Here is a 25,678-nt window from a genome sequence, read left to right as displayed (position 1 = left end):
ATTCTCACCTTTCTCAAAAACTCACCCCTCACAATTCTCCCTCCAATCTCTACCCTCACTTCCCCTTCTCAAAGTTGCCCCGTCCTCACATCCACAAAGCTGGCTCCTTTCCCTGCCCTCTCTCTTCCAACTCATTCCTCCACCTCCTCCAATCTTCAACTTCCCTCTGACCCCCTCTATTAGTAGTCCCCCACTGTGCCTCATCCCATCACCATCACCACTCATCCCATTCTCCTCCTCATCCAGCCCTCTCCTCCAGCTCTTCTGCAATCCCCCACACACTGTCAACAACTCTCCCTACCTCCCCCCCCTCATCCCTCGTCCTACACTCCCCCTCCCCTCCTTTCTTAACCGTGTGGGCCTCAAACATCTGGGCCCTTCGCTCTAACCTGACATCTTTCCATACAGGTTGCCACTGACAAACTAGACAGAATCTGCTTAATAGAAACTTTCCTCCTTCAAGATGTCTCTGACTCCTTAGTATCTCTCCCTGGTTACTCCCTCCTCCAGTATGACAGACCTGAGCCTCGTCCTGGCGACGGAGTTGCTCTCTTCATCAAAAACTCTTTTCCTCACTCTCCATGCACTACCCTCACTCCCCCACATCCCCAGGAATACCCCTGCTACAGCTTCTCCTCCACTCCCACCTCATGTTTATACGTGTGTTGTACTTTCCACCAAACAGTGATGACTTCATTTACACCTTCTATCGTCTCATTCCAACTCTCTCTCCCTTTTACAGTTTGTTGTGACTTCACTTGTCATCATGCCAGTTGGCTAGGTGTGGGGACCTCTCTCACCTGTCATGGCACTTCAGCAAAGGATTTCTGCGACTCATTGGGACTGACACATCTGTCAACTTCCCGACCCGGATCTCAACCAACGGTACTCCATCTCTTCTGGATCTGATTTTGCCAAAACCCAGAAAATGTCTGCTGTTCTTCTTCTGCTTCCCCAATGTCAGTTCAACCTTGCTTGCTCTTTCATGAGCCTATCGTGCTTGTAGAGAGAGAAAAATGAGAAATTAGAATTTCACATGAATGGCTCAATGGATATGCCTCCGCCTATGTTAGATGTCAATCCATTGTTAGGTTTGATCTCAGTTAAAAGTCACATGATAAACTAGACCGGCAAACCTCCGCCAGGCTGAACAATTTAAGTTTTGTATCCCACGAATGGGCCAAATCTGGATCTGCTGACCTGAACCAAAATCTAATCAGCTTGTTCGCGTCACCTACCAAACTCATCCACCAAGTTTTGTCATTATCCGTCCACAACTTTAAGAAATATTGTGATATACATTGTTTTTGACCCCATCTGAGCTCAAGTATTTGGACATCGGTATTGCAACACTCACTGACGTTTGGAGAAAGGATAGTGGTGAGATCATGGCAGGTGGTTACACCTACTATTGGTCTGGTCACTTTGATGGTTACCATGCCCAAGGAGTTGCTGTAGCTGTGTCCAATAAGTTGACTCCAATGATAATTGAGGTAACACCGGTCAATGAGCGTATTACGAGACTAAGGATTCGTCACTCCTTGGATGTCGTTTCCCTGATCTCTGTTTATGCTCCGAATGAGGCGAGTGAGCTCACCGTGAAGGACGCATTCTACGCCACGCTCGAGTCTGTGGTTGATCAGTGCCCCAAGCGAGAGTCTTGCCAGGTTTAGTCTTATCTTGCGGGATTTAAGTGCATCGACTGGAACTGATAGAGATAGTTATGAGATGCGTGTTTGTCCCCATGGGTCTGGAGCTGTGAACCAGAATAGCACTAACTTCCTTGACTTTGCAAAAAGTCATGGACTGAGGGTGACTGGTTCATGGTTTCAGCACCCACAAGCTCATCACTGGACTATGTATTCCAACGCTGGTGGTATGGCAAAGGAGATTGACCATGTGCTCATTGATGGTCGCTGGAGGATGATCGAGAACAGCAGGGTCTAACGGAGTGCTCAGTTACTCAATACCGATCACAGGCTTGTGGTAGCAACTCTGAAATTGCAGCTAATATCTGGGAGAATCATTGCAGCTAAAATCAGCCTCGGCTGGATGCTGGCAAGCTCAAGAATGAGAGGGTGGCTGAGGAGTTTGCAAACAGGCTGAGTGGGGATTTGGGGGCCTGGGTGCTTTGGGGGATCCTGAAGAGTTGTGGAGTGCCTTCAAGACCACCATCCTTGATGTTGCCGGTCAATGTCTTGGAACACACCGTAGGGCGAAGAAGAATTTTATCTCTCCAGGGACACTGGATACCATTGACCAGAGTCGCTGGACCAGGCTTAATGGCAGAGCTGAGCTGTTCAGGGAGTTGAAGCATAAAACTGTACCTGTGCTGATGGTGGACAAGGAGGCCTATGTGCGAAGAATTTGTGAGGAGGTAGAGTATCACCTGTGGTTAAGTGATCACTCATCCTGCTTTCAGAGGAATTCATGCATTGCTTTCCTCCAAGACCATCCCTCGGTGTACTGCAGTGAGAGCGGAGGGTGGTGGGCTCTTGACACAGGAGTCCGAAGTGAAGGCCCGCTGGGTCGGTTACTTTGAGCAGCTGTTACAAGCTGATCCACCAGCTGTTGTGTTGGATGTCAGGGGTGTTACTATCCCAATTGCTGACCCTCCAAACAACTGTGATCCACCTTCGTTTGTGGAAACACAGGCTGCGGTGAACCGGTTGAAATGGGGTAAAGCTCCTGGGATCTGTGGCATTCATGCTGAACTTCTCAAGGCTGGTGGAAATGCTGTACTCATGTCATTGCATGCAGTTCTGTGCTCTGCCTGTAACACAGGCATCATCCCAACTGACTGGAAGAGGGGCCTTGTTGTCCCTCTCTGGAAAGGAAAGGGTGATCACCAGGACTGCAACAACGAGTGAGGGGTGATGCTGCTCTTAGTGCTGGGCAAAGCCTTTGCTTGGATAATTCTTGATCGGGCACCAGCGCTTGAGCACCAGCGCCCAGAGCAGTCAGGATTTACACCAAAGAGGTCAACGATTGACCGTATCCTTGCTCTTCGGGTCCTCGCCGAACGCAGACGAGAGTTTCGGCAGGGGCTGCTTGCAGCCTATGTTTATCTCTGTAAAGTGTTCAATTCAGTGAATCGGGATGCCCTCTGGAGGATTCTTGGTCTTCGCGGGATGCCACCAAAACTGATCAATCTGATGTCTGAACTATACTTTGGTACTGAGAGTACTGTGAGATGTGGTGATACCATGTCTGACTTATTTCCAGTTGTTAATTGAGTTCGTCAGGGGTGTGTACTGGCCCCCACACTTTCCAGTGCTTGTGTGGACTGGATTCTGGGGAGGATGTCGGAGAGATCAAGCTGCGGTGCATCGTTTGGGAATGTCACAGTTGATGGTTGACAGTTGACATTGACGAAGTCATCTTTGCAGAGAATCTGGATATGCTTTTGGGGGCCTTCGAGGTGCTGAATGAGGAGTCTGAGCCGCTGGGATTACGGGTTTCCTAGGTCAAAACTAAGATCAAGGCTTTCAATGACATCTTGGATGCTGCTACTTGTCTGTACCTGCTTGTGGTGAGGATGTTGAGGTCACGGAGAGATTAACTTTCCTTGGCAGCGATATTCATGTACCTGCTGGCTGTGAGCCAGAGGTCAAGAGACGTCTGGGTCGGGCTTGGAGAGTCATGGATTCAGTGGATCATGGAGTGTGGAGCTGCCGGTACCTGTGCAGGAGGCCGAGAGTCTGAATTTTCAGGACCTTGGTGCTTGAGTCTTGCTCTACGGAGGTGAGGCTTGGACTCTGACCAGGGATCTGAGATGGAGACTTAATGCCTTTGGTACCAGGTCTCCGGAGAATCCTTTGCCATCGCTGGTCGGATTTTGTGTCCAACGAGCAGTTGCTGAGAGCGACTCAAATGAGATTTGTTCCCTGCATAGTCCGTGAGAGTCAGCTGCAGGTGCATGGACATGTGGCTCGTTTTCCTGACGCTGATCCTGCTCACCAGATTCTCTCAGCGAGGGAGCCTCGTGAGTGGAGGAGGCCAATGGGCTGACCACGTACCTCCTGGTTACAGCAGATTGATCGGCATCTCAAGGAGACGGGGATGGGCCAGGCATCTATCTGCCTGGGGGATGGCCAGACAGAGGCCCCTGGAGTACCGAAGGAAAGTGGATGCAGCGACTCGCTGCTCTGCCGCATTCTCCCATACCTGACCTGACCTGACCCCATCTCTCAATGGTGAAGAATTACTACATGGGACTGACTCAATTTGTGACCTATTCAACCCAGATTTATCCCAATGGCAAATCCTCCCTTCTGAACTTGATAAATATAGGATCGAAACATTGATGAAAAACAGTGCCAGCTGATGATCCAGGCAGTTGGGAAATCAGTCATTTGCTTATACGTTAAGGATATAACTTATAATAACGATATATAAAATAGCTTTTGTCAGTACTTACCAGTACATAATATATCAGTGGTTGTGTGTGTGTGTGTGTGTGTGTGTGTGTGTGTGTGTGTGTGTGTGTGTGTGTGTGTGTGTGTGTGTGTGTGTGCGTGCGTGCGTGCGTGCATTGTTATGTCTGACTTACTTCTTGGGACTACGGTACAGTAATTGGTCTTTATTTTGATTTTCCCACAAATGTCTTCTGTTCTTTCTCTGCTCCAAATGGTTCATCTGATCATATGCTTCTTAAAATACTCATCTCTCTCGCTGTTATTAAGGAACCACCTCAGTGCTGTCGAGTCTGGCATTTCACTCAGGCCGACTGACAGGGACTTCAAGCGGCCATCAAACTTCTAGACTGGTCTCCCATCTCTTTTTCCTCCGATATCAACTCATCCTGGGAATTATTTCAAACAAACATTCTCTCTGTCTCTGTCTCTCAGATTTATCCCATCTCGTCTTCAGTTGTCCTACCCTTCTTCCCGCCCATGGTACACGGAAGCTTGCGGTGAGGTCATCGTCCTGAAACAACTTGTCTTCGCCTCATGAAAGGCAAATCCAACTGAAGGCAATCTCAGTTCATTCCACAAAGATCGGAATAAGTGTGTCTACCCTGAGGAGAGCCAGGAAAGAACATCTTTCTAATCTCAAGTCCGAACTCTCAAACCTGTCTCCCTCCTCCAAATCCTGATGGCACCTACTTCTGGTGGATGTTCCCCACAATCTGCTTCTGGTGTATGTTCCCCACAATCCCCTGCCTTACCTCAAATGGCCACACAGGTGACACTGCATGTGAAAAGGCTGAATGCCTAAACTCGGTGTTTGCTTCTAAATCTTGTGTCCCAAACCCATCGTTTTCTGCACCCACCTTACCCAGTCACATCCAGCTGGTCCTGAACTCTGTGTCCTTTTCTCCTGACAAGGTGGAGAGCTTGCTGTCAAACCTCAACTCTGATTCTGCAACCGGTCCAGACGGCATCAGCCCACATGATGTAAAACCGGTTCTGCTGCTCTTGCTCACACTCTCTCGCTTCTTTCAATTCACCCTCTCATTCGTTAAAGGTCAACTGCAATCTGCTTGGAAATCAGTAAACATTACCGCTCTGTATAAAAAAGATGCAAAAACAGATCCCTGCAACTACAGACCAATCAGCTTTCTCGCAATCATCAGCAAGGTCACGGAATCCATCATCGCTTCCAACATTAAATCCTTCCTCTTCTCTAATGGCCTGATTTCCAATCATCAATTTGGACTTAGAACAGGTCACTCTACCCTGGACATGCTGCTTCTGTTCTCCGAACAATGGATGGAGATCCTCAACGCCAGATATGAGATCAGAGCCATCTCTCTAGACATATCGCGTGTTTTTGATACGGTCTCGCACCCCTCCCTGCTCACCAAACTCTCTTCCTATGGTATCCAAGGCAATCTCCACTCATGGATCACAGACTTCCTCACCTGTCGCAGTCAATGTGTGGTCCGTAATGAAATTCTCTCATTCCCTCTTCCTTTCTAGGCTGGAGTTCCTCAAGGCAGTGTTCTAGGCCCTGTCATTTTTCTGGTTTTCATCAATGATCTGACTCTGGAAAATCCTCTTTATCTCTTTGCTGATGACTCCACCTTCTGCCGGACCATCTGCAATCCCTCAGACCGGCATGCAGCAGCTTCTTTGCTCACTGCAGATCTGGATAAAATCACAAGCTGGTCCAACACGTGGAACATGTCTTTCAATTCTGACAAATCTAACTCTCACTATATCTCTCTGAAAGGATCCCCCCATGCCTCCCCACCCAATCTACTTTCTCAAAAATCCTCTTGAAGAAGCCTTTTCATTCAAGATTTTTGGTATCACTATCTGTCATGATCTTTCCTGAGAAAGCCACATTTCCAAGCTGGCCTCCAAAGACAGTTGCCAACTGCGCATCCTCCATCGTCCAAAGTCCTTTATTGGCATACCAGAGCTCCTTACCTCATATAAAGCTTTCATCCGCAGCCTGATGGAGTACTGGCTTTCTCCCCTTTGGGATGATGCTCCCACCTCACACCTTTCTCAGCTTCACGCTGTGGAAACCAAGGCATTTAGGATCATTGGTATCTCCCACGATGAAGCTGAGAGTTTGGGCCTCTCACTCTCTCACAGCAGGCAGGTCAGTGGTTTTTCTGTATTCTACTTCTCTCTGGCCTTGCCCCCTCTGCTCTGTTTGTGTCCCCTCCCCCCCCCCCCATATTCCCGCAGGGTGCTCAAAGTCCGCCAGCAACCCCTTCTGGTGAAACTACCAAAATCAAGAATCACTGCTCACCTTCATTCTTTCATTCCTCTTCTTTTTTCCTGCCTTTGGAACAAACTTCCACACTCTTGAATTCCACTCTTTCCTCCAGGTCTTCAAAACAGCTGTTTACCACATCGCTTGTCTTCCCCCATCCAAAACCATGATCTTTTCTACCCCTGTTAATTCACCCCAAACCCACCTCCTTGAAATTCCCTGCTTTCCTTCCTGAAAGTCCCTGTAGTGTGTCCATCTTGTTTACCCCATGTATCCCACCCCATCCCTCTCCCTTTCACAGATCTCCTAATGTCTCTGTTCCCCAGTTTTGTGCTTCCCTCTCCCTCCCCTCTTGTCTCCTGCTCCCTGTGCTATACATTCTGTGTTAGCTCTTATACGAGCCTCGACAATGTACACAAAAAATACCTCCTATAATCTCCAATACTTACCAACAATCCTTTCAATTCTCACAGACTTTTATACTCTGTCCAATTGTAGATTTTCCACATCTGCAGTTACCTTCTTTCTTGGTCATCCTGTCTTTTTGCATGGCCATCACCAACCTGTCCCCTTCCATCCCATTGTGCTACCTGTCTGGGTGTCTTCCTTTTTATTTTTGTCCTATGTGTCTTTCCCTTATCTTTTCGTCTGTGCCATATTTCTGCTCCAATGCAGTGCATTGGTTTCCACCACTGGCATACGTATATCTATCTCTTCCATGAGCCATGACCTCGAGAAATAATAAAAAGTCTCCATGTAAAATGTGGTGATAAAAACAACAGAAAAAAACAACATTGTGCTCGAGTTCACGTTTACAAATATATTACACTAGTTATTAAAACATCAGTCCACAAAACCAACATACAAAAAAAACCACATGTGCACACACGCACAGTTCTGGTACGGCTGAGCTACTTGTGCAATGTCAACTCTGGAATACTGTAATCAATCACGTCCACACTTTCAATCTTGGGAATAAAAGACAAAAAATAAAAATAAACAATAAACGCTATCGCAATGTTATCCACATGTTTCTGGGATATCAATATGGCCCATTGTAACAGTTACAGGTCTTCTCTCTTAGCCCTGCTCTGACATGTCATTGAACAATGGCCTTGGAAAATGAGGAAGAATCTGCCGAGACAAAGGGCCTCTGACTGCTTGTACATCCTTGAGATGGTGGTGTATTGGAAGTTTGTAAATCGATGAAACTGTTCAGAAATCATACTCAAAAAGTCAGCTGTTTATTATGAGTCAGGATGTGTGGGAGGGGAGGAAGAGGGGTGGTGTTAAATCAAGAAAACTATAATATTGTTACGGTTCTGGGAACTGTATGCATACAAAACATACAGTTGTCCCGAAGTTAGTTATGCCGTTAAGTATATGTGTAGACAAATCCCGTCCTTGTGTTTAGTGGGGAAATTAAAGGGGTGCGTTGTGATGTTTTTTTAGTTAGGCTAATAAATCTTTATACCCCCTCCAACAACGTACCACTGTTCACCCGTTGTCTACTCAGACTCTCGCTTTCCGAGGCAAAATCTTTGTGCAGTACCTTTTTGGCGAGTCCAGACACGGGTGGAGTGGGCAGGCTTCTCGTAATGGCCGAAACCCCACCCAGAAAGGGCGGACCCATGGAAGCCCCGTCCAATCAGGGTGGATAGTGACGTCAGCTTCACCAAGGCCCCTCCCCGCTGAGGGAGATCTATAAATTATGAAGCAACCCTGAGAGCAAAGAGTGTTGGAGTGAGACAGTTCGTCGGCAGTTAACGAAAGAAAGGAGGAAGGTCGTAGAGTGGTTGCGCTCTTTGGGGGTCGTTCGTTTTGAGTGTGAGAGAGCTGGGAAGACCTCGACCCGACCTTGACCGGGTGTCTCGTTGGGTCCTGTCTGCAGCCCTGATCCCCGCCTCGGACTCCGCTCTACTCGACCCAGACTCCTTCGCAGACACGGTCGCCACGCGTGCGGCCGTGGACCGAGCCGCATGACCATTGACAGGTGTCGCACCACGGTGCATCCCTTCCCTCCAACGTTCAGGTACCCAAAAGAACTGCGACCTCAGCTCACCTCCCTCTCTGGCTGCGGGGGGTCGTTTGCCATACAACTGGGTTTATTTTCGTCTGAGTATGCGTCTGAGTGTGTGGTGCTGTCTTTAAGTAGAATTGCATAAGTGTTTTTATTTGATCGTTGTAAATCTTGCCTGTTTTATTCCCGCGTAAGTCTGCTCTGTGTCCTTCTTTTGTAAGTAGATTGTAAATAAATTATTGCAGAAATGTTCCCAGTTCGTTTTTGTCTTTTCCTTCATTGGTCCAGCATGGTTCGGATCTGAGTTTAGCCGGGTCTTTATCCCTGATAATAATCTGTTCATTCTTGCCGGTACGTTCTTGGCAGGTCCGCTCGGCTGCATCCGAACCGGAAAGGTAGTTGGTAGTTGGTAGAGTGATCCGGTTTGAGCAAGGCGTACTGAGGGCATGGTTCCCTGGTAGTCGCAACTGCATGGTTAAGGAGGTAAATGGATTCTAGACAAAAAGACCCTACACTACGCGGTGGAGGTATTGGCGTCCACGGTCAGTTAATCGACCCGCCACGTCACGGAATTATCCGTGAGCGACGGCCTACAATTCCGGGAGTCTGGTGGGAGACGACATAACGTCCCGCACCTCGCGGTCGTTCTCGCCACCGGACTCCGGCCCACAACAATATGTGTGTGTGTGTGTGTGTGTGTGTGTGTGTGTGTGTGTGTGTGTGTGTGTGTGTGTGTGTGTGTGTGTGTGTGTGTGTGTGTGTGTGTGTGTGTGTGTGTTGGGGGAAAGGGGGTCTCATATTCCACCATATATGCATATTTAACAAATAATAGATGGCCTGAAATCTCTGCAACTATTTTGAAAGCTTCACTAGAACATTCAGTGCTGTCGTCTAATTATGCGTCTGGTGTCACGTGACATCTTTCAGGGTTTGCCTGGCATTATCTTATTTGAGAATCAAGGTAGAGTGTGGTGTGTGATGTTCAACAACCAGAAACAACAATGATGTCTCACTTACATGATCTGCTTGATGCTCGGGACGCAAGAAATTCTGAAAAGAATAGGAAGCGCTTCATCCGTCAGGGAACAGTAATCAAGTCTGAAACAAAGTTAATGAGAAACTGAGGACAAAAGAGTTCAAGTGTTTGGTGACACACTTTACCCATTCATTGCATTCCCCCAACTATAGACCCAAGAATGTGAAAACCAATTCCTACTTCTGTGATTATTATTCACCTTTCTACTACAGAAGTTTACAGTTTGGTTGCATTTATTACCTCCAACACCAAAGGTGGAAGGAGGTTACGTTTTCACCGCTGTCTGTCTGTTTGTCAGTTTGTTTGTGTGCAGGATATCTCAAAAAGTTGTGGACGTACTTGGACACAACTTGGTAGACACGTTGTGTGTGTGTGAGAAGGAAGAATTGATTAAATTTTGGTCAAGATCTGAATCCGGCTCCAATAATTTTTGAAGCGATTCTTCAACATTGATAGATGCGGCCAAAAACAATATGTAGCAAGATATGACAAAAATTATTGGGCCTGATATATTCTACTGGATCAGGCATTGCGTGACAGAGGTAGGCATTCTACTGAGTGCCGTTCTAATTATCATTTTAGTCATTTATCATTCACATTGGAAATTTTTGTTGTTGTCAAAACCATGGTATTTGAATCCTGCAAATAGTAAAATCAGAAAAATCTAGAACGGAACTCGGTAGAGCACGTACGCCAAGCTCAGCAATTTACGTTTTGTATCCCACTGATCAGCCAATCTGCATCTGGACCTTAACCACAATCGAATCGGCTTGCTCTTGTCACACACCCATCCTCTCCACCAAATCCATCCATAACTTTTTGAGATATTGAGCTATATTTTGTTTTTGGCGCTATCTAGAAATCGTGAAGAATCACTTAAAAAATTCTCAGATCCGGATCTTCACCAAAATCATATCAATATGTCTTTTTCACACACCAAACCTCTACACTAAGTTTCGTCAAAATCTGTCCACAACTTTTGAAGTTATCCTGATCACAGTGTGGAATAAAAATAATTATATTCATTTTATTCTCAATTATATTCACTTGTTGCTGACTGTACTTTTTAAAATTGAACACAGCATCATCCTAGAAGGGCACTCAGTTGAGCGCATACCTCCGCCATGTAATGCCTGATCCACAAGAACATATCGGGCCCAATACATTTTTGGAATATCATGCTATACAGTACTATATAGTTTTTGGCCCTATCAATGATGAAGAATCACTTAAGAAATTAAATAATTCTTGTATCCACATCCGGATTTGGATCTTCACCAAAATCTAATCAGTTCGTCCTTGTCACACACCGAACCTGTCGACAAAATTTCATCTGGATCCATCCGCAACTTTTGGAGAAATTCTGCGCACAGCCAAACAGACAGAAAGGGGTGAAAGCATAACCTCCTTCACCTTCGGTGGCGAAGGTAATAAGGTCTTACTTTTGTACTGGAGTCAAATGACTGTCAGTAAATTCTCCCCTCCCTGACAGTCTTTTGACCTCCATCGTGATATAGATGAACATACAAGTAAAGCAGAATTGTCTCTTACGAAATCTTTTGTGCTTTTATCTCACTGAAATACATATGACCAAGACGAGTATCTCCAATGTTTACGTGGAACTGCCCAGCTGGTGAAGAGAAGAACGCCTTACTGCCACCCCATTGTCTGGTGGAAATTAAATAACTCCCGGAAAGCTACTGCAACAGACGCCTTGCTGTCTGAGGGAAATTAAATAATTATATTGGCTTTTGATGGCGAAGGCCTTGCTTGCTGCATGAAAACATGCTTGGTGTTTTGAGAATGCATGTTCAAAGTACTGAGCATAATATGTATCCCTCCACCCACTCACTGCCTTTCCTCCCCAAACTTATCCTTTCTTCAAGGCTGACCTGGCATTGAATCTGCAAACTGTTTCCATGAGCGTGTCCATATCCTCCCCTCCCTCCTGAAGTGGCCGTGTGTTGCAGTTCTTAGTCCTCTTCCCTTATGCCTGTCAGCGCTCCCCTTAATTAACCCTTGCCAAAAGTCTCACCCTTCCTCGTCTTTCCTGTCAAAATAGTATAAAGGGCGTCGCCGTGTGCATTTTGGGCAGAAAGAGGATCGTGTTTGATGTTGCTTGTGTCTTGTTTTTCTTCTTTCTCCATGCGCACGTTTGTTGTTAATAAATGGTCTCAGACTCTGACAGAGAAGAACTGAATTCGTCCACAACAGGCAGACAGACAAAAGAGGTCGGTATATTCTTCTTGTTGAAAATGAGATTTAAAAAAAAAAAAAAAAAAATCAAAAGTAAAACAAATTTTTATTCCCAGGTATATTGTGACATTAACTTTCCATCCTCACTTCGGCCCACATTTGGAGAATAAAAGCACAAATAAAGTTTCAATGGCAAATTGAATTTCCATCAGATGCAGAAATTATAATCTTCCCTTCTTACCACACCACGTACAGCAAGAAAACCAACTCACCTGAGTTCCTTCAGAGTTTCTGGGGGCACCAGACTCTCCGCCAAACTGCCAAGGCCCTGATCACCAATACGATTCTCATCCAAACTGGAGGAATAATAGAGAACAGGACGTCGATCGTGGTATACTAACCGCCATGGGAAGTGAGGACTATCAATACGTCATGATACCTCAATCAATGTCACGGTGATTTACGGTGAGAGTAATCCATTCATCTGTCAAGCAGTCGTGTATCTGTTTAGCATTACATTGTCTATTTCCATCAAGTTTCATCCTAATCTATTTCAGATGCCATTTATATTCTTTAAGCACATTGCAATCATGTCACTTTTCTTAAACAAATAAAAAGGGACTCTGCGAGTACAGCGTCATCCAGTCTTGAGCAAATGAGTTATGTTGAGCATCGTGCGTTGCAGTTGATTTGATTTGCCTTGTATAATTGCATTTATGTTTCGGAAAAAAAGTGTATTTTTCATGGTGCAGGTTATTTCTAAAGGTGAGACCTGAAGGGTTTTGGTGCTTTGCTGAACCCTACAGGATGGTGCGTACCGCGTAAGGTAGCACACTTGTCCTTTCGGCTGACTGGTCTGAATTTGATCCGCAACCCACCGCTGAACTGCTGGATCGGCGCTTCGCAGGCAGGTTGTCCCTCTGATGGACATTAAGCTGGATGTCCCGCCTGCGAGCATTAGTTTGTGGACGTTTATGATCCCACAATGTCCTTCGCGAAGAGGAAGGGAGTTATTGTCGGCACCTTGAAAAAATTACAACTTCTTTCCGCTTTCAGTCGGTTTGTGCAGTCCTGGACAGCTGGTTCAATTCACACCAAAAGGTTTCTCCGGCTGACCCCACGAGAAGGTGGGAATAATTGGGGTTGTTGAAGCAGTGGACTGAGTAATTGTCTGGTACTTGGGTGGCGATGAATATCAAGCGATTTATAACAGGAGTAAAGAAGGAAGAAACAGCATCAACAGCAGTTGAGAACTCACTGGAGAATCTCCAAGTTGCTCTTCTTCATAATCTTCTTCAGGGGAGGACCTGCATTGGCACTCAAATTGCAGCGGAATAACCTGAAAAAAAAAGAGAAATCAAACTGTGCCAGGAATAAAGAAGGGTCATCATTTTTTATTTATTTTTGTATACAATGTTGAGGCTCAATGCAATGAGGAGCTGCAACACAGCTACAACCGAGCCGTAACGGCATGAAAAGAACAGGAGATATAATTTTCTGCTTGTGAGAGAGGAGGGGTGGGGGGCACACCAACAGCATGGGTGAGGGACAAAATAGAGGGAGACGTGAAGAAATAAGTGATGTGGGGAAGAATGGGGGCAAGGGGAGGACACAGAGGGGTGGCGGTGAACAAGATCGATATAGCCACAAACTCTCAATCACAGAAGTGGAAGGAAAAACTATAAACCTGGAAAGAGGTGGATTTTGGAAGAGTTAATGGGGGTAGAAAAGATCATGATTGCAGAAGGGGGATGACCTGAGATGGTGGTATAGTGAACAGCTGTATTGAAGCCCTGCAGGGAAGAATGAGATTGTAGAGATTAAGGAAGTTGGTTCTACAAGTGGGGGAAAAAAGTGAAACAAATGAATGAGTGGAGGTGAGCAATGAGTCTGGATTTTGGGAGTTTCACCAGAAATGGGTTACAAGCGGTGACGTGCAGCCTACGGAGTGGAGGGTAGTACTCCATAAAGCTGCACATAAAGGCTTTGTTGGGGTAAAAGTTCAGATGAACCAAAGAAGACATTCCATGACTTAGGATGTACAGTCAACAACGAGCTTTGGAGGCCAACTTAGATAAATAAAGGTCAACTCTTGTCCACACAGATATATTCTTTACCTTGCTCATCAAAGGCCCTGCTCTCGGTTGGTAGTGTACACACATCCAAACACAATGTTAACTTTGGATCAATACTACTCTTTTTACTTTCTTCACGTGCCATGGCCCATGGAAATGATAAATGACAAAGGGGAAAAGGCGTCACAAATGACTGGTAGGGTACAAGTGGATGCATAACATTTGGGGATATGTAAGGTTGGGCTAGATGAGGCAATGGATAGATTTAAGATACCCATTGCCTGCTGTCTTGAAGGAAAGAGTGGGATTGGAAGGAGAAAGGCAGGTGACGTAGTCACCCTCAACTCGACATTGGTATTTACAATACTGTAAATGACGATTTGAATTCATCATCACATTTTGTCACAAAATATTTGACATTATCTGAATATTTACTTTTTCATCCCTGTCTGTCTGTGAACAGGATATCTCAAAAAAGTTGTGGACGCATTCGGATAAAATTTGGTGGACAGCTTGGCTGGGCGATCAGGGCAAATTGAATAGATTTTGGGGAAGATCCGGATCCGGAATCAGATCTGGCAATTAGAATTTTTAAGTGATTCTTCACCATTCAGAGATACGGCCAATAATAATATATGACGATATCTCCAATTATTATGGAAGGATTCAGACAAAACTTGGCAGACAGGTGGGGTGTGTGTGTGTGACATGGAAGAAATGATTTGATTTTGGTGAAGATCCAAATCTAGATTCGATAATTTTCGAAGTGGGCATTGACCATTGAGTGATCGGGTTAAAAATGATATCCAACATGATATCTCAAAAAGTTGTGGATGGATTCGGACGAAACTACTTGGTGGACAGGTTGGGTGTGTGATAAGGAAGAATTGATTCGATTTTGGTGAAGATCCAGATCCGCATCCGGTGAAGAGTATTTCTAATTTGTTAAGTGATTCATAACCATTGAGAGATGGGACCAAAGCGATATGCAGCATGATATTTGAAAAAGTTGTGGACAAGTTAGAACAAAACTTGGTGGATGAGTTGGTTAAAGATGACAAGAACAAGATGATTAGATTTTTGTTCAGTTCCAGATCCAGCCTATCAGTGGGATACAAAACGTAAACTGTTCAGCCTGGCGGAGGGATGCGATCTTCTGACTACCGTTGTAGTTACCCTCGCTGAAGGAGAGGTATTGCATTTGGGTCCGTTTGTTACTTACGAAATCTAAAGATTTCATAAGTATCTTGATGACTTCCGTCCTCTGTTTGTGTGTTTGTGTGTGTGTTTGTTTGTGTGTTTGTTTGTTTGTAGGCACAATAACTCGAGAACGGAAGAAGCTACCAATGTCAAATTACACCACATGATTCAGGAGGGTGATGGTGAGTGCTGATTAGATTTTGGTCAAAATCGGTCAAAGGTCAAGGTCACAGTGAGGTCAAATATTAGATTTTTGATGGTTTGGGACAGATAACTCGAGAACGGAAGAAGCTACCAATGTCAAATTACACCACGTGATTCAGGAGGGTGATGGCGAGTGCTGATTAGATTTTGGTCAAAATCGGTCAAAGGTCAAGGTCACAGTGAGGTCAAATATTCGATTTTTGATGGTTTGGGACAGATAACTTGAGAACGGAAGAAGCGACCAATGTCAAATTACACCATGTGATTCAGGAGGGTGGTGGCTAGTGCTGATCAGATTTTGGTCAAAATCGGTCAAAGGTCAAGGTCACAGTGAGGTCAAACATCCAAAAATGATAACTCGAGAACGGAAGAAGCTCCCAATGTCAAATTACACCACGTGATTCAGGAGGGTGATTGCTAGCGCTGATTAGATTTTGGTCATAATCGGTCAAAGGTCAAGGTCACAGTGAGGTCAAACATCCAAAACATTCGATTTTTGATGGTTTGGTGCAGAATCATCGTAGAAACTTCTGGTTTGCGTCACTACCTTCTCGAGAGACAGCTTTTATTTGACAAGGTGAGAGGTCAAGTTGACGATTTCGTAAGTACCAGTCTATGACTGCTTGTTTGTTTGTTTGTCCACACAGAACTTGTGTTTTTCTCCGCAACTGCTTGTACAATTGAGATGAAATTTTCACCATAGGAGCGGCTACTCGTGTAGAATGTTTTCATGATAATTATGATGTCATCGGCCATGTTATTCGGCAGTCATATTGTGTTTGTTTGTTTTTTAAACCTTCAAAAATCTTCTTCTCTGAAATGGCTGAACAGATCGAGGCGAAAGTTTACTCGTATGACCGCCCATCCACGAGGAACAAAAGGTTCGCACATATGATGCCATCGGTCACATGGTTTGACAGCTATATTGAATTTACCCTAAAACCTATAAAAAATCTTCTCCAGAACAGCTGGACAGATCGAGGGAAAACGTCACACAGATGTTCCCCAAGCCATTGGTGGACAAGTTTGTTTAGGAATAATTGATCGGTCACATGGTTTGGCAGCCATATTAGATTGAAGAAAAATATTAAATTTTTCTCTGGAACCGCTTAATCAATCGAAGTGAAACTTCACATCCCTGATCCAGTAGTGAAGGGGAATATATGTTTTAAATTTAAACTTGATCGGACTCATAATTTGGCAGCCAGAATTAAGTAATTTTTTGATCTGGGTTATTTTTTGTTTTTTTTATTTCTTTTTTGGAATAAGGCTCACTTGGCTGTGCCTGGATGGTTTTGAGGGTACAGGAGTAGCAGCTGAAATGTGAATCCTATCCAGGTTCCTCATGATGACTTCATCTTTGCTTTTTGCTTGTTTTGGTTCTTTCTGATGACTCCAATGCAGGACTGTACTGATTTGGTCTTCCATTTGATTTGAATTGAATTGATTTTAATCCCATTCTGAATTCAATTGAATAATAACAAGGACAAATGTGTCCAAGAGCAGCGTCCTAAAGGTTTTGTCGGCTAACAAAAAAACAAACAAACAAACAAACAAACAAAAAAAACAACAACAACTTCCGATATTTCGTCACGTGCCTTGATTAAGCCAATAGCGAGACCAGTCATAGTGTATTTACGTATTTACGAAATAAATAATGTATTTACGAAATTACAATACATTAAATGGAATAATCTTTAAATAGTAACATGAACTTTTTGAAACTTTAAAGCAAATGTCCGAATATATTTAAAAGTTCATGATAGACGCTCTCAAAAGGCACCCTCAATGCGAGGATGTGTACAGGTGTTTAGTATTTAAGGAGATCCGGATCCTGTATATAAAGGAGCTGAGTCCTAAGATAAAGGTTTTCGAAGAAGAAGAAGAAGAAGAAGAACAACAACAACAACAACAACAACGCCGAGCTCTCTATGAGCAGCGTTCGCTATGCGAGACACTGCTAATAAAAAAACATCATGGGGCAGGGTCAGGTGTCCCATCAAAGTGGGATGCATTGGTGTCCGGGCATCACTACCAGCAGTTATAAAGTGGCAGTTTTAATCATGTCTCTTATTAATTACGTAACACCAGTACACAAACACCACACAAAACTGCACAAACACCTCAAAAAAAAGCCCTGGCGAGGGTCTGCAATCTCTGATTGCTCTTTTTCTTGTTTTTACTTGTTTTGCTGAGTGCAGTTTGATTTTTTTGGTATTTATTTTCACCAACGGTCCTAAACAGTCAAACAATGTCTCCTTTTTTAAAGTCATTATTGTCCAGGTAACGAATTCCATTCTGTTTTTCACCCACTTATCATTTACAATGCACCAGTTACAGAATCCATTTCCAACACTTTCCAAGTACCATTTGGGTGAGAGGGAGCAGAGAGAATGACATGATTTATGATGCGATACAATCATGACGACAGCAGAGGAAATTGGAGTGCATTGGGACACCCCTTATAGCATTTTTCTTGGCCAACGATATGAAGTGCCAAAGCCTCGGCAATATATATATATATATATATATATATATATATATATATATATATATATATATATATATATATATATATATATATATATATATATATATATATATATATATATATATATATATATATATATATATATATATATATATATTATTGGTCAAAAGTTTTAGAACACCCACATTTTTCCAGTTTTTACTGAAATTTAAGCAGTTTATTGTTTCAATCAACTTTGAAATTAAAGCATAGAACAAATAAACAATTGCAGATAAAAAAGAAATCATGGAATCGTTTTGTTGAAAATTTTAATCTAAAATTTTGACTCATCAAAGTAGCCACCTTTTGCAGATAAAACAGCCGAACATACTCGTGGCATTCTTTCTAAAATGAAAATCAAATATTGTTCGGAAAGTTCTTCCCAACACTGTTGCAGAAGTTCCCACAAATGTGTTGCACTTGTAGGTTGCTTTGTTTTCACCCTTCTGTCCAGTTCCTCCCCAAACCAGCTTGATGGAGTTTAAGTCTGGAGACTGTAATGGCCATTCCATGATTTGAAGCCTACAGTCTTGTTCTTTTCTTCTAAAGTAGTTCTGACACAGCCTGGAGGTATGTTTGGGTCGTAATCATGCCGTAAAAAATTTTTTTTCTTATTTTGCCATCTTAGCAATGGCTTTCTTACTGTCACTTGACTTGTCAAACCTGCAGCTCGAAGTCTTCTCTTCACGGTTGAAACTGAGACTTCCTTACTTCGACCAGTGTTAAGCTGTGTTTGAAGCTGCTGTCCTGTGAGCCGCCTATCACACAAGCTGTTGACTCTCAGAAACTTGTCTTCTGATTGTGTTGTGGCTTTGGGTCTGCCAGACCTCTTCCTGTCAGAGTTTCCTCCAGTTTCCAAGTGCCTTTTGATGGTGTAGGAAACTGTACTCACTAACACCTTGGCTTCTATGCAATTTCTCTCAAGGAAAGACCTCCACTTTTAAGGGTTATAATGGTCTGTCTGTCTTCCTTTGTTAATTGTCTTTTTCTCACCATTATGATAGCAATATACTACTTCCTGCAGTGCAATTTTGTCCAAGTAATGCTTCAGAGGGTGTAGCAACACAATCTGTTACAACACTGCATTTATACAGAGAGAGGGTTTGTAACTAATCAACAAAAGTTGGGACACCTGGAGGAATTGTTTACATTAACTTTCAAGGCTTAATTTACTTATATTGTTGCAGAACAGCTGCAGTTGCTAACCCATTACTTGTTCCGTGAAAAGGGTCTTTTTTAACAACTCTGAAATTTACATTATTTTTCAGTTTTTGTTAAGCTAAACTTTTTTTTTTTAACCTCTGGCAGTTTCCGCTTAGCTTTGTACCATTTCAGGTTATTTACTGGACTTGAACTGTTTAAATTTCAGTAAAAACTAAAACTTTTGACCGGTAGTGTGTATATGTATATATGTATGTATATATATATATATATATATATATATATATATATATATATATATATATATATATATATATATATATATATACATATATACATCATTAACCAAGAATAGCTGATAGAGATGTTCCAATGCACTTGGTGCCATGTGCAATGTATTCCAGTTTCCCGGTATAGTATGCTTTGTGCAGGCTCAGGATGCTTTAGGGCACAATGCCTCCCCAGGACAGACACTCACCGAAGTTCTCTCAGCTTTGCATGCGGCTTCAAACCATTAGCCAGCATCTCCAGGCCTTCATCACCGACGTCATTGCAAATCAAGCTGAATGAAAAGGTGTTGAAGTTCAAATAGTATCATACCCAATGTTACATTGACAAATACAGCAAGCTTCTGGTGCTCTCACTACTTTTGCTGAAGGTCTAACTTGGTGATCATACGTCATAATTATTACAATACTGTGAGAAAAATGTTACTTTAAGTGAAAGAAAAGTGGAATGAGCAAGTAAAGATCAGTTGGAACAAACAGCAAGAGTCGAAGTAAGGTCAGGGCAAAGACCGGGGGTAAGAGCAATTGCAGGGTTGGTTTATAGTGATCATCAAGAGCAACAGTAAGGTAAGGTCAAGAAGCAAGACGAGTACCAGGAGAAGAAGTGAGAACAGGGCCAAGTTAAGGTGAAAGAGAAGCGGCAGGATCAAGACCAATTAATTTTCATAGCCAATAATAATACAGTGTGCTATGCAGATGAAGAATTTTGAAGATAATAAAAATAAAATGACCATTTTTACAGCCATTTTTCCCTGCTGTGCAGGGGTTTGGCTTTTTCTTGAGGCAATGTTTTATGGCCAGATGCCCTTCCTGACGCCAACCCTGGTCGCCTCTTACGACACACAGGGATATGGTACACCTATTCTAACCGGGGCATACACCGGGACCAGTACACTGGTACTCATTTCGCCAACCTCGGAAGGATGACAGGCTAAGTCAACCCCCTGGTGTTAATTCAGCAGCCAGCAGGGCTTGAACTCAGGACCCTGGGATCCCAAGCCACCATCCTAACCACTAAGCCAACACCAGGCTTAATTTTGAAGATAATATGGAAGACAATAGATAGTGTGGTGTCTAAAAAATGGTAGATAATATTGCATTGGAGAGATGGAAAGGGAGAGGTAGGGGTGGGGAGAGGGCGGCATGTCATCTCTCATGCTGGGGCTCAGAAGCAAAGAGGCCTGATGGCAGTAGAACAGCTCCAGGCACTTCAGTTGGCCTGTTTAGCATTCCCATCTGAAACAATGGCTTGACGTTCTCGGAACCCAGGTCCAAATGTTACGTGCGATATGCATTTGTCCAATGTTGACTCATGTCCTTGTAATTCACATTGAAGTGCATTGATGTATACTTTTTGTCCTGCGCGTGATTTATGCACAAGCTCCACAGATTTACATGGAAAAATACAACTCACTCAAGAACCTCCAAATTGCTGTGGTTGATGATGCTTGTCAGAGCAGGAACAGAATTAGCACTCAAATCGCAGTCCAGGAGCCTGTGAAGAGGGAGGTTGCAGGGCGTAACATTACAGTGTGATGAAAGATATCATGAATATCATGCTGTTGTTTGACTTTGATATGAAAAAAGATACCCTCACACCCTCTCCCAACCTCCCCTATTTGCCAGCACATCAATATCAGTTACTCACTGGAGGTTCCGCAGCTTTGCTTCGGGCATCAGGCCATCAGCCAAACCCTCCAAGCCTTCATCCCGGATGGAATTCAATCTCAGTCTGCGGGCAAAAATAATAAAAAAAAGAGACCGACATTAAATTACACCAGGTTTGTTCGCCAGTTGTGACAAAGTGTGCAGACATTTAAGGACAACTTTGACAACAATGGCTGTTTTTAAGTGGTGAAGCTGCTTCAATATCTGGCTATGTCCTTCCATCCGTCTGTCAAAAATGAAGAAGAACCCCTTCTAAACCATTGTGTTTAATTCTAAAGGGGGATTCTAAAGGGTTTTGTTCGTTTCTCGGCTTTGCCATATTAAAAATGCGAAACTGAATGGCCTCCTTTGGACACGGACGTGACTTATTATTATTCAGGGTCATGAAGTGTTTTGTTTATGACCTCCGTCACCTAAGGTGGACGGAGGTCATGTTTTCACTCCTGTCTGCCTGGCTATTTGGAAATGTGAGTCGGATATCTCAAAAAGTTATGGATGGATTTGGACAAAACTTGGTTGACAGGTTGTGTGTGTGACAAGGATAAATTGATTCAATTTTGGTGAAGATCTGGATCCCAGAACTTATAATTTTTTTTTTTTAAGTGATTCATCACAATTGAAAGATTGTGCCAAAAACCATGTATCAAAAAGTTGTGGACGGATGATGACAAAGCTTGGTGGATGAGTTGTGTCGGTAACAAGAACAAGCTGATCAGATTTTGGTGTGTGATGAGGACGAATGGTCTGGATGCAGACGTGTCCTATCAGTGGGATACAAAACGTAAACTTTTCAGCCTGGCAGAGGTATGCACTCGACCGAGTGCCGTTCTTGTTGATATCATGTTTCATTCAAAAAAAAAGGAACAAGCAGCCTCGGACAGTAGTTCAAGACTTACTCAAGAACCTCCAAGTGGCTGTTGTTAATCAGATTCCTCAAAGCAGGCCCAGAAATGGCACTCAATTGACAGTTTTCCAACCTGCGAATAAAAACAAAATCACACACAAAAAAAAATCCTCAAAGTGTTTCCTTTTCTATGCATCCATATCATATAATATCATGTGGAAGACAAAAATAAGAATGAAAAGAGACAACCTGTATGTACACACACACACACGCACACGCACACGCACACGCACGCACACGCACGCACACACACACACACACACACACACACACACACACACACACACCTGGCAGGTCTCTGTTTCACCTCATGAAACCCACCCACCATGTGGAGACAGCAGGCAACAACAGCAACTTGCACGTACACGTTCACACACAGGAATACGGATACTTTTGAGACCTGGGCCATGAGCATTTAAAACCCACACTATCTCCCTGGCAAGGGTCTGCATGCATGCATGCTCGTACATGCAGCGACCTTTGTACCCCACCAGTAGGCTCACTCCAAATCAAAGAGGGAGAGGGGTGAGGGAGGGAGAGGGGTGAGGGAGGGAGAGGGGTGAGGGAGGGAGAGGGGTGAGGGATTCCAGCAGATGTGACACCCAGTTTATCATCCATCTGAGAGACAGCACACACAATGATGAATCACCCTGCCTGAAAGTTTATAGCCGAGTTGGGATTCAAATCCAGGCTACACAGAGTGAGCATGCATACCTCCCGGCTTTCCTACCCTGGTGTGGCGATTCATTATTTCATAATTGAAAACATTTTTCACTCATTGTGATCAAATCATTTATTCTGCCTTCCAACCTCAGGTATAGAACCATGGTATTGCCATTGAAACTTAAACGCGCGCCAAGTGGCTTCACTAAACAAAACGGTTGGAGAAACTTTTCAAAACGAAATGTTTAATTAATCTCCACCACCGAAGGTGAAGGAGGTTATGTTTTCACTTCATTCTGTCTATTTGTCTGTGAACAGGATATCTCAAAAAGTTGTGGACGGATCCGGATGAAAGTTTGTGGACATGTTCAGTGTGTGACATGGATGAACTGGTTAGATTTTGGTGAAGATCCGGATCCGACCACTAGAATTTTTAAAGTGATTCTTCACCATTGAGAGATTGGGCCAAAAACGATAAATAGCACAATATCTCAAAAAGTTGTGGACGGATTCGGATGAAATTTTGTGGACGGGTTGGGTGTGTGACAAGGAAGGATTAATTCAATTTTGGTGAACATCCAGATCCGGATCCGGATCTACTAATTATTTAAGTAATTCTTCACCCTTGAGAGATAGGGCGAAACTGATATATAGCACAATATCTCAAAAAGTTGTGGATGGATTCGGATGAAATTTTGTGGACGGGTTGGGTGTATGACAAGGAAGGATTAATTCAATTTTGGTGAACATCCAGATCCGGATCCGGATCTACTAATTATTTAAGTAATTCTTCACCCTTGAGAGATAGGGCGAAACTGATATACAGCACAATATCTCAAAAAGTTGTGGATGGATTCGGATGAAATTTTGTGGACGGGTTGGGTGTATGACAAGGAAGGATTAATTCAATTTTGGTGAACATCCAGATCCGGATCCGGATCTACTAATTATTTAAGTAATTCTTCACCCTTGAGAGATAGGGCGAAACTGATATATAGTACAATATCTCAAAAAGTTGTGGACGGATTCGGATGAAACTCGGTGGACAGGCTGAGTGTGTGACCACGACAAATTGATTCGATTTCGGTGAAGATCCAGATCCAGATCCGACGAAAAGAATTTCTAAGTGATTCTTCACCATTGAGAGATAGGGCAAAAAATGATATATAACACGACATCTCAAAATTTGTGGACAGATTCGGACGAAACTTGGTGGACACATTCGGTGTGGGACAAGTTAGAATCGATTCAATTTTGGTGAAGATCCGAAGCCAGATCCGGATCCGATACTTTTTTTCGTGATTCTTCACTAATGAGTGATCGGACTAAAATGATATGTAGCATGGGTGTCTCAAAAGGTTATGGAAGGATTGGGACAAAACTTGGTGGACAGGTTGGGTATAAGACAAGGCCGAATTAATTCGAGTTTGATGAAGATCCAAATCCAGATCCAGATTTGGGAGGAGGTACGCGCTCTTCCGAGTGCCCTTCTAGTTATTTTATATTTTCATGAACTCTCTCATTAACCATGTTACCATTGCTCATTGTTAACTGCAACACTTAGACCAATTCGAATAAATAAATTAATTAACAAACTTACCTGACAGACACACAAGTGATATGTTTACTTATAACCAACTTTGCCAGGATGTTCTTGATATGTCATTAATTATCTATTGATGTTTTGATGACGATTGATGTCTGTTTACGAGACACACCCAACTGCCAACTACAACATGATTACAGCACCACACGTAAATGCACACGCACGGGACTACAACTTACCTAGTACATAAACGACAGTGAAGTCCGTTTCCTTCTCAGACAAAATACCTTTATTTTTCCATTTTGTTTTTTCCTTCCACGTCTGCAGGGAGTCTACACATTTTGAAACCCTTCTCTGATCGATTGCTGGTACATTCAATGGTACAGCTGTCATTTTTTTTTTTTTTTTTTTTTTTTTTTTTTTTTGTATACCTTGGTCGAGGCTCGTATGAGAGCTAACACACAACTCACAGCAAGGAGGCATGAGACAAGAGGGGCGGGAGTGGAAGGGACAAAACATTGGGGAACAGACACAGGTGAACTGTGGAAGGGAGAGGGATGGGGATGGGACGGGGAACATGGCGAGGGGAAGATGGACATTAAAGGGACTTTCAGGAAGGAAAGCAGGAGAATTGAAGGAAGTGGGCTTGGGTGGATTATCGGGGTAGAAAAGATCGAGGATTTGGATGGGGGAAGATAAGAGGTGGTGGTGAACAGCTGTTTTGAAAGCCTGGAGGGAAGAATGGGAAAGAATAGAGTGAGGAAGTTTATTCCAAAGGCGGGAAAAAAAGAGGAATGAAGGAGTGAAGATGAGCAGTGATTCGTGATTTTGGTAGTTTTACCAGAAGGGGGTTGTTGGCGGACCTTGAGCGCCCTGTGGAAATGTGGTTGGGAAAAATCGCAGAGAGAGCAGGGGGGGCAAGGCTGGAGAGGAGTCGGTAGAAGACAGAAAGACCACCGACCAACCTGCGGTGATTGAGTGAGAGGCCCAAAGACTCAGCTTCATTGCGGGAGATGCCAATGATCTTAAAAGCCCTGGTTTCGACAGCGTGAAGCCGAGAAAGGTGGGAGGCAGGAGCACCAGCCCAGAGGGGAGAGCAGTACTCCATCAGGCTACGGACAAAAGCTTTGTAAGTGGTCAGGAGCTCAAGAGGGCCGAGGAAGGACTTTGCACGACGGAGGATTCTCAGTCGGCGACTGGCTTTGAGGCAAGGTTGGAAATGTGACTTTCCCAGGAAAGGTCATGGCAGATAGTGAGACCCAGAAGCTTGAAAGAAAAGACTTCTTCCAGAGGATTGTTGAGAAAGTGGATGGGGGTTTTGTAAACGGTCCTTTCAAGAGACATAGTGAGAGTGTGAGATTTGTCTGGATTGAAAGACATGTTCCACGTGTTGGACCAGTTTGTGATTTTATCCAGATCTGCAGTGAGCGAAGAAGCTGCTGCTTGCCGGGCTGAGGGATGACAGATGGTACGGCAGAGGGTTGAGTCATCGGCAAAGAGAAATAGAGGATTTTCC

The 25,678-nt window shown here is 43.7% G+C and overlaps 1 protein-coding gene across 6 annotated transcripts in view; it reads right to left on the bottom strand.

Annotated features, from left to right (window-relative positions):
• Positions 1–25,678, bottom strand: part of LOC147011848 (NACHT, LRR and PYD domains-containing protein 3-like) — a 64,305-nt gene that overhangs the window by 6,181 nt on the left and 32,446 nt on the right. For all 6 annotated transcript variants that reach the window (XM_085857256.1, XM_085857257.1, XM_085857253.1 and 3 more), the window contains 7 exons: positions 21,946–22,026; positions 21,030–21,113; positions 20,796–20,876; positions 19,573–19,656; positions 13,183–13,263; positions 12,197–12,280; positions 9,710–9,790 (listed from right to left, as the gene is read on the bottom strand). In XM_085857256.1, the coding sequence (XP_085713382.1) occupies positions 9,710–9,790; positions 12,197–12,280; positions 13,183–13,263; positions 19,573–19,656; positions 20,796–20,876; positions 21,030–21,113; positions 21,946–22,026 (576 nt within the window). The remainder of the gene's footprint in view (positions 1–9,709; positions 9,791–12,196; positions 12,281–13,182; positions 13,264–19,572; positions 19,657–20,795; positions 20,877–21,029; positions 21,114–21,945; positions 22,027–25,678) is intronic.

Source organism: Eptatretus burgeri, chromosome 15 (genome assembly GCF_056783735.1).
Source record: "Eptatretus burgeri isolate ZD-2024b chromosome 15, Ebu_testis_v1, whole genome shotgun sequence".
NCBI classification, from domain to species: Eukaryota; Metazoa; Chordata; class Myxini; order Myxiniformes; family Myxinidae; genus Eptatretus; species Eptatretus burgeri.
Note: the sequence above shows the minus strand (reverse complement) of the source record. Positions and strands in the feature narration are given on the sequence as shown.